The sequence below is a fragment of the Malus domestica genome, chromosome 16, assembly GCF_042453785.1.
Source record: "Malus domestica chromosome 16, GDT2T_hap1".
In the NCBI taxonomy this organism is placed as follows: Eukaryota; Viridiplantae; Streptophyta; class Magnoliopsida; order Rosales; family Rosaceae; genus Malus; species Malus domestica.
Window position 1 is genome coordinate 13,786,688 of NC_091676.1, and position 8,966 is coordinate 13,795,653.

General features: G+C 35.9%; 2 protein-coding genes across 2 annotated transcripts; one reads left to right on the top strand and one right to left on the bottom strand.

The window, feature by feature from the left end:
• The first annotated feature begins 241 nt into the window (after nt 1-241).
• On the top strand, nt 242-3,140 carry LOC103416825 (CASP-like protein 1D1). The gene is made up of 3 exons (XM_029095793.2): nt 242-587; nt 2,369-2,495; nt 2,597-3,140. Exons 1-3 carry the CDS (start codon nt 349-351, stop codon nt 2,819-2,821), a joined length of 591 nt encoding a protein of 196 aa, XP_028951626.2. The 5' UTR covers nt 242-348; the 3' UTR covers nt 2,822-3,140.
• Nucleotides 3,141-3,268: 128 nt separating this feature from the next.
• Nucleotides 3,269-4,971, bottom strand: LOC103416790 (divinyl chlorophyllide a 8-vinyl-reductase, chloroplastic-like). Its single transcript, XM_008355013.4, has one exon. It carries the CDS (start codon nt 4,843-4,845, stop codon nt 3,580-3,582), a length of 1,266 nt encoding a protein of 421 aa, XP_008353235.3. The 5' UTR covers nt 4,846-4,971; the 3' UTR covers nt 3,269-3,579.
• Between the last annotated feature and the right edge of the window lie 3,995 nt (nt 4,972-8,966).

Below are 8,966 nucleotides of genomic sequence, written 5' to 3' on the forward strand. Positions count from 1 at the left end.
AGATAGAGACTAAATGGTATCATTTTCTCTGGATTATTCTAAAATAATCTTTTATTTAGTGACATTTAGGAGAGAAAATAAAACAAGGAAGACTATGGTGTATAAGATGATGATCAAACGGTACACACCCAACCAACTAAACCCTTTCCATATCAATTACTTGGCGTAAACGAAACTTCAACCAAGTTTGGAATTATACCATTTTAGTGTGCCCCAAACATCATATAATTATACATGTTCATAGTGCAATATCATATATTCACCACCACCATCTACTACAACGTACAAGTACTACACTCGGACTGCTGCTTAACCAACTTATTCGAGCACTAGATACCAGCAGCTTCCATGGAAACCAAGGATAAGCCAGCTGACCCGGAAGTCCCGCCGCCATCAAAGGAGGAGCCCGAAGCCAAGCCTCCTCCTCCCCCCAAACCCGACTACCTCTTTCTAGTTGATGTGGCTCTCAGGTTCATAGTGTTTGCAGCATCACTGACAAGTGTGTTGGTCATGGTCACCAGCAAGCAAACAGTATACCGAGGTCCTTTCCCAGTTCGGGCCAAGTTTAATCACTCTCCCGCCTTCACGTGAGTAACTTCAAGCACCCAAACATGCACATATAATTTAGTAAAATAACATATACACTGTAACACTCACACAGATATATATATATATATATATATATATATAATGTATATTTTTACAGATTAGGGTTTCAAGGTGTTTGATTACTCTTCTTTGTCACAGAAACACTAATTCTGTTAAAAGTTCAACAAATACTTTCGAGGAGAATCCGATAAACAAAATTTCTTGATAGACAAGGAATAACTAAAATTTTCTTTCATGTTATTGTCTTCTGATCAGATATGATACCTACGATTTTCTAACTTTTTTCTACAACTCTGAATAGTATTACGACGAATCCAGGTTTAAGATTAATCGACTTTTATCTCCATACTTGTTTTAACCAGCTTAACTAGTGGAAAGATTTCATGTTAGCTCTATTAGTTTTTAATTAATCTAGTTAATCTTTACTTTTCATTCCTTTAACATGGATTCCATCTAATCTTCTTTATGCGTGCAAAAGAAACAATTTTTCAGAAAGTAGATCTGATTTTACTCTTTAATTACTGTACAAATGATCTCAGCCTTGCCTCCTAATCTGCTTTAATCTAAAATTAATGCTCTTTTCTTTTTATTGTTTATATATATATATATATATATATATATGTATGTATATATATATGTATGTATGTATAATATGGATCAGGATCCTCTCCTGAGCAAATGGAGAGGATCCTCCTGACCGGGTTCATCGGACCGTTCAAAATTTATCCAATGGCTATAATTATTATAACTTTTAGTGGAATCTCTTGCTTGTAGCCGTTGGATAAATTTTGAATGGCCCGATGGGCCCGGTCAGGAGGATCCTCTCCATTTGCTCAGGGAGGATCCTGATCCGTATAATATCTGCTTAGACTTAGAGCGCGCAGAGTTTTTACACTCCTGAGATGGATTACATAAAATGGAGATGCCTAGTTGACACTGTTTTAAATTCATTTTCAGCTTTCAATTACCATCACATAATTGATTTAATACACTGCCACTGTACCACTTCCTCGAGGCTTAATTATTAAATGGCATCAAGGTTGAAGTTGGAACCCTATGCATCTCACTCCCTCACCCCACAATACAATTTTATAATAACCCTAGGGATAGCATGGACCCACAATGCAACATTTTTAGCCAAAATAGTCTTTGAGATTGACGTAACTTCTCACTTTGGTCTTTAAAATTTAAAATCAATAGAAGTGATTCTTGAATTTCTCCACCATCAATCATTTTAGTCATTTGATGAAAAACTCTGTTAAATAAGAACCAAAATGACAAAAATACCTTCAATTCAATAAACAATGGGTCAAAATGATTTTATAAAAATTGAGGGTATTTTTGTTATTTTATCCTTACTTAACAGATATTTTTTCACGGAATGACCGAAACATAGATTTTTGTCAGAAAGTCCAAAATAATTGATGGTGGACAAACTCAGAGACCAGTTCTATCGATTTTAAATCTTAGAAACCAAACTGAGGAGTTATGCGAATCTCAGAGACCATTTTAGCTAAAAAGCCAAAAAAAACTAAATCATCTATTTCTCAACCACTTGTGGTTTTCACAAGGAGAAAACATTGCATTATTTGCCTACAACCACAATCAATCATGTGGCAAACATAAACTATCATTATCCTAATACAGGTACGGCCCACCTGTATTACTACCTGTATTAAAAAGTATGTCAATAAGTGTGTTTAATGGGTGGATATTAGATCACAAAAAACTAAAGAAGGTTTAATGTTTCTTGTTTCAGATACTTTGTGGTGGCTCTATCAGTTGCAGGCCTCTATGCTCTTCTTACAACACTAGCATCCATTTCAGTCATCTGGAAGCCAATTTTCCCACCAAAGTTGTTGCTCCATTTTGTATTTCTTGATATAGTAAGTTGTGTTCTGTTCTCTAATTTGTACCAACAATTACAATACAAGCATCGGAAACACGATATTGACAAACTATGTATGTGAAATGCCTTATTATGCAGCTGATACTGGGTTTGGTCGCCTCAGCCACCGGCACAGCCGGGGGTGTTGCATATATCGGATACAAGGGTAATGAACATGTGATGTGGCAGAAGATATGCTCTGTTTTCGACAAGTTCTGTAAGCATATAGTAGGAGCCCTCGCTACCTCGCTGTTTGCCTCAGTTTTGCTGGTTCTTCTGATCTGGCTCTCCACTTTCACCCTCCACAAAAAAATTCGCCAGTAGAGTTTGTGAAGACTGAAGAACATAACGAAATGTATTAGAATCCTACCCACAGGATGCCTTCAACTAGTGTGTGTGAGCGCTCACTTGCGTGTATTATTGAATATCTTAGTGTTTTCTGTTTAGGTTCCTTCATTGTGTAAATGTTGTCTGGTATGCTTTATCTATCTTGTCCATTTGGAAGCTTAGTATTCGGATTTCTTATGTTACAGGTTCTTTTGGTTTGTAAATGTTATCTACTTGCATCTGAGGCATTGAATCGTCTTGTACCATTTCATTCAAGGGTTTTCTAAGTGCGAATTTAGTTTCTGTTACAAATGAATTACTACATGATTTCCATCTTCTTCAATATGCAAAAGAAAGCGAATGCAAATGTATGTAACGACATTTGAGTTTTTGAACTGCAATGGATACGCTATATCAGGAAGGAACCTACACAACCAACTAAGATTCAGTTGAAAAATGAAGTATGAACCGAAGAACAGTGATTACAGGTTGTAACTTGCAATGCAAGTCATCAAAATCTAACAAGTGATCACATTATCATCTTAAACAACCAATCTGATGATATATTGATATAACTGAAGTATCAGTTAAGTATCTAGCAGCGATGGTAGAAAAAAGACTTGCTTGTCACCGATACGAAATACAGTTTGGTGTACAGATGAGAAACTGCGTACCTGAAAGCAGACTATTGTACAAAACTGGTTGAACCAATTGATAAATTGAATGTACAAACTTTCTAATGACAGCATGAATTCTTAGAAAATCGTTTGTTCGCCTAATTCCTGACCGGCTATCCCCTCCCTCAGCACAGTCTCAAAGAATTCTTCCAACGTGTCTTTGCCATAACTCAGCGTTTTCTCAGCATTATACTCTCCAGTCTCAGGATCCAAAACCAACATACTCTCAGCTGCATAATACCTTCCAATTTTCCCAAACTCAGCAGTATCTTCCATTGAAGGAAAGATCTTTACAAGGAAATCAAGAATCCCGATAGCACAGTCCATTATTTCAATAGGCACCTTCAGGAACTTGGGTTCCCTCCCCACAAGTCTAAACAACAACTCCCCTTGCTCCAGTGGTGTCAACGCCTTCCCCGGTCCTCCAATAGGCAAAACCTGGTTAATCTTATTCTCACTCAACACGCAATCCGCAATAAATGAAGCCAAATCCGCCTCACTGATTGGCTTGCAAGCACACAACTTCCCATCCCCAAACATTACATAAGGCTTGCCATCTTTCACCAACTCAACTTGACCCCCCAAACTCTTAAAAAACGCGGTCGGCCTCACAATGCTATAACTAAACCCATTATCCTCCTCGGCTTCTCTGATCAACTCCGACTCGAATTTCAGCTTTGCACGCTGAAACTCAAGAAGGGGCTTCTGCACACAAATTGCAGACAGCAACACAAAATGTGAAGCCCCACGCTTCCTTCCAGCGACAAGACTATTTTTCGTGGCCTCGTAATCGATCTTCCAAGAGTCCTTCACACCCCCAGAACGGCTAGCAAGGCATGAAACAACAACATCAATCGAAACCCCCAAATTTTCCAAACATTTCTCCAAAACACCCAAATCAGTCACATCCGAAAAGCACACATTTGCACCATTCAACTCCCTCAAAGTCTCATCCTTGCTAACTTTACCCCTGATTCCACTCTTCTCCCTAGCAATGGCTATAACATTGAACTCTCTGCTGACCAACTCCTTGACAACAAATTTCCCAATGTACCCAGTTGCACCCACCACCAAAATGTTGATGCCTTTTGGGTTTTTACCACGGAACGAGGGTGGATTCGTGACTTCAGAAACTGGGTTTGATGAAGCTGATATCGGTTTTAATCTATCTTTTATAAAATTCAAAGTTTCAGGCAAGTTTAGTGGAGAAGATGATGAAAAAGCAGATGGAACAGAGCTTACCTTGCAGGTTTGGTTGGGGAAGTGAGAAGATAAACGGGTTATGAAGCTTTGGTTCTTTGCTGCATGGAGATTGAATACAAGGGAGGAGAAGCACAGTGACATTGTTTTTCTGGTTGGAGTTGATGAAAGCTGATGGGGGAGGACGAGCTTGTGGTTGGAGACTTGGAGTTCAGTGGAATTCCATGGCTGTTTCTGGGGGTTAAACTCTATCGTAGGAGGATCCAAATGATAGGTGGATATAAAAGATGACGTGTGACTATAAAGTAATGAGCTGTTTGAGGGCTGGGCTGGGCTGGTTTGGTAACTGAACCTAAAGGCCCAAACCGGTTTACTATCCACGGGCCTCGGCCCTCGGAATTAACATTGAACCGGTTGCTTTCGGTCATTGAATTTGAGTTGAATCGATCCTTTTGGTCAATTCAGTCTCGTGGAGAAAAGTTTGGTAATACGCCTCAATTTTAGGTTGTGTTCTACTTTGCCCAGTAAACTTTCAATTTGATTATGTGCTCTCCTATATGTTCCATTCGTGCCATAGAGAGATCAGAAAATAGAGAAATAGTTAATATATTCAAGATAATTACGTATTTACAAAATACCGTCTCAATTCATCCTATTTCATCAAATTCTGAATATGCATTGTTTCAGTTGAAATTAACAAAAATTTGAAAACATTAACAATTAAGGGGGCATGAACCACCACGGGATGGTCAGTAGTTGGGGACGAATTGTAAGCTCGTATTTCACATTGCACATCCTAGGTTTGATTACTGGCGCTAATGAATCACACGATGATGGTTAGAGAGAGGCTGAAATGACTATGTGAGTCTTTCAGACCCTCATAAGGGTGAATTGTCGTGACAAAGTCACCAGCTGGTCTCCATTTTTAAAAATAAAATAAAATTAAATAAAAAATTAAACAACTAAGGGGGCATGGGCATGAATTGAAAGTCTAGAGGGTAAAATAGTATGAGGCTAGAAATTTTCCTTCTTATAAATAGACGAAGAAAAAACTCATTGAAGCTATGGAATAAAAATTAAAGTGTCATTTTTTTTTTTCACTCTAAAATAAATTTGCACTCATCGTATTTCAGTTTCTCTTATTAATTATATGGTAGAACCATCTCAATTTTCTTCGTTGTATCAAAATAGGATTTTCTTTATTTGGAAACTCAACAAACACATGTTCTCACAGCACCTAATAAGTATTATTACATGTTATTCCACATTAAAAAACCAGGAAATCTTCTATATCCTTATAGAAGTTAAACTAATCACCTCATCGTCAATCAAATTTAAGATAAAATATCAACTTTCTTATGCCAGTTTATGCAGATAATTGAGCTCTATTTTGGAAAGGTACATCATGTCCACATCAAGTTGCTATCAGCAATCTCTATTAGGGTGCATAATAAGTGATAATAAGTGAATTATTCACCAACTAAAGCTACTTACGTATCCAAAATTTCTCTTGTAATTAATAAAATCAGTTCAGTTTGAGTCATTACCAAGGAAACAAATAAAAGTGGGTTCAAGGTGTCAATTTCATAAATGAATGCATACCAACTGAATCCACACGATTTCTGTGACTAATTGGTGCATTCAAACATAGGTTTTTTGTTTTTGTTTAAGATTCACACATAGGCATACTTTTAGGAGCAAAGTTTCTGCTAAGGAAATTTAAAGGAAGTTTCTCTGGCAAAGCAAAGTCAGCTAAGGAAATTTAATGAAAGTCTCCCTGGCAAAGCAAACCCAATGAAAGTTTCAAACTTAGAACCAACCATTTGAAATATTGACACTAGGGAGAAATTTTTTAGTCTGACCAAAACACGGTCTGATATACTAAGTATAATAATACAATTTGTTGATTTTTTTTTTTTTAAATTTCCAACCAATTGTATTATTACACTTGGTATAAGGGGCTGTATTCCTGGTACATTGAAAAATCTCTCCTATATAGGGATTGTTTATCTTCTCTTTTTTTTTAAGAAATTTTTTTAAAGAAATTGTTTTTTGCACTATAAAAAGTCATCATGCATTTCTATCTTCTTTATTTTTTATTAGAAAGGAGTGCATGCTGAATCGCTCAGAATGTCGATAACAGCTCCATTTTTACAATATTATTTGTAAATATCTCTGTGTTTACAATAGTGCCTACTAATTTGTCATTCATTTGGTTAATATATATTTAATTAGCAGCGCTCCCAAGTTAAAAAATAAATTAAATTAAATTAAAAAAAAACCAAAATATAAAAAGTGAAATAAGAGTATTGATTTGTGAAGTTGAATCATAGATAAACTTGGCGCTTGGGATTGTACATATGTACATGAAAACATAAACAAAATAGTTCCTGTAATTTATTTGGATTTTCGCTTCCGCCCGTTCGTAAGTTTTCTGTAACACTTTCGTCTTTGTAATTCATTAACAAGTTAGTCAAATGTATTGAATACGAAAAAACACTTTTTCACTTGGAATTTTATGTGAATAAAAATAGATGAAAATCGAACTAAGTTGACGTATTAAACTAAAGGCAAAACAAAACGAAATAATGAGGACAAAATGCAAGGAAAACTTCTAATAAACTACATCAACTAGTGATGCAATTTGAACGCGGATCCTCTTTATGAGGATCTCGGAGATCCTTTAATCGTATATTATGCGGTCAGAAATCAATTTAAAATTAATCACAAATAATACCTGACGAAAACTGATCATACAATTTACAATGAACAGATATGATTAAAGAATCAATAAGATCCTTACAAAGAGGAACCGGAGAGGATCCTCATTCATTCAATATTGAGAGAGAGAGAGAGAGAGAGAGAGAGAGAGAGAGAGAGGCAGAAACTAAATAAACATAAATTTATAAGATTATTATCTGTGGTTACAATTGGAAAAGAGCTCATAATTCCAACACCTTGTCACCGATATCACTTAATAAATCTTACAACAAAATTTAAACAACACTATGATTCATTAAAAACATGATTATTAAATTATTACCAGCACTCAATGCAGAAAAAATGAGAAAAATTACTGAGAGGGGAGAGGAGAGGAGAGGAGAGATAAAAATACGAGAACTCAAAGACGTCAAAACTCAATAGCAGCGGTATAAGGCAACGACGCCGCCACGCCGCGGCGGTGGAGAGAAAATAGTCATGATGACAAGAGCTACGACAATCACCAACAGAAGTGCCGCGAGACTAAGACCACCGTCGTCGTCTTCAAAGCAGCAATACTTCCCCATCACCTGATAGCTTGAAAGCTTGAAAGGTTTTGGAAATGGAGAATGAGATTACTTGAGAGGGAATGAATGAATGAATAATTTGATGAGCGATTTGGTTTATAAAAGTAAGAAGTCAAGTTGACTTGAATTGTTTATTTGCGGTTGCCTCGAAGTCGCAAGTCGTGTTTCATATGGTTTTATATAGAAAGATTTAATAAAAAATCAACGGTACTGTTTATTTTAAAGAAAAATTATATTTTTACACTAAAAAGTCAAACATGGTATTATTCATTTTACCCTTTATTTTGTTTTTATCATTAAAACTCAAAGTTTTCAAGCCATTTTCATTAGTTTTTATTTTTATTATATATGCACGGAAATTCCTCTTTTCTTACACGTCTAATAAGCCAAGATCTGAACACAAATACACAAGGGCGATCACAAACCAATAAGGTCTTCTGCTTTGCGATTGTTGAGAGAGAACGTTTATAGTACGCAACCATACATTTGCTTTGCAAATAGGCTATTTTCAAGACTCGAACTATGACCTTTCGGTCACAAAGAAACAACACTTCTACTTCGCTAAACCTCATTTCAAAATAATATATACTTTCGCAACTTGGTTAGCTACTCATACACGTTAATTAATGTGACAGTCATTGTTCTTAACTTCTTATAAGTAAATGAAGTTATAAGTAACATCAAATGACACGGATGGGTTTGGCCGGTAAATTTGGATTGTATGTACGTCTCGTTACACTTAAGTTTGAATCTTCCTCTTAAGAAATTAAAGTATTTTATTATCACAGCTAAAAACAGCAGGATCAAGCAAATGAAGGGGAAAAGTGTAAAACTAAGAGGTAATTATCATTTACCAAAGGAAATTGTGCAATTATAACTTACCACTATGTCAAATATCAAACTTTTTTACTGGAATAAAAATGTGAGCATTATATGTTGGAATTTTGTTGAGTATTTTAAAATACAAATTCATCGCAT

What these genes read in the sequence shown, in the direction of transcription:
- LOC103416825 (XM_029095793.2), top strand. Translation starts at nt 349, where the DNA reads ATGGAAACCAAGGATAAGCCAGCTGACCCGGAAGTCCCGCCGCCATCA. An exon ending in AATCACTCTCCCGCCTTCAC is followed by an intron (nt 588 to 2,368) that starts GTGAGTAACTTC and finishes TTCTTGTTTCAG; the next exon opens with ATACTTTGTGGTGGCTCTAT. An exon ending in ATTTTGTATTTCTTGATATA is followed by an intron (nt 2,496 to 2,596) that starts GTAAGTTGTGTT and finishes CTTATTATGCAG; the next exon opens with CTGATACTGGGTTTGGTCGC.
- LOC103416790 (XM_008355013.4), bottom strand. Translation starts at nt 4,845, where the DNA reads ATGTCACTGTGCTTCTCCTCCCTTGTATTCAATCTCCATGCAGCAAAG.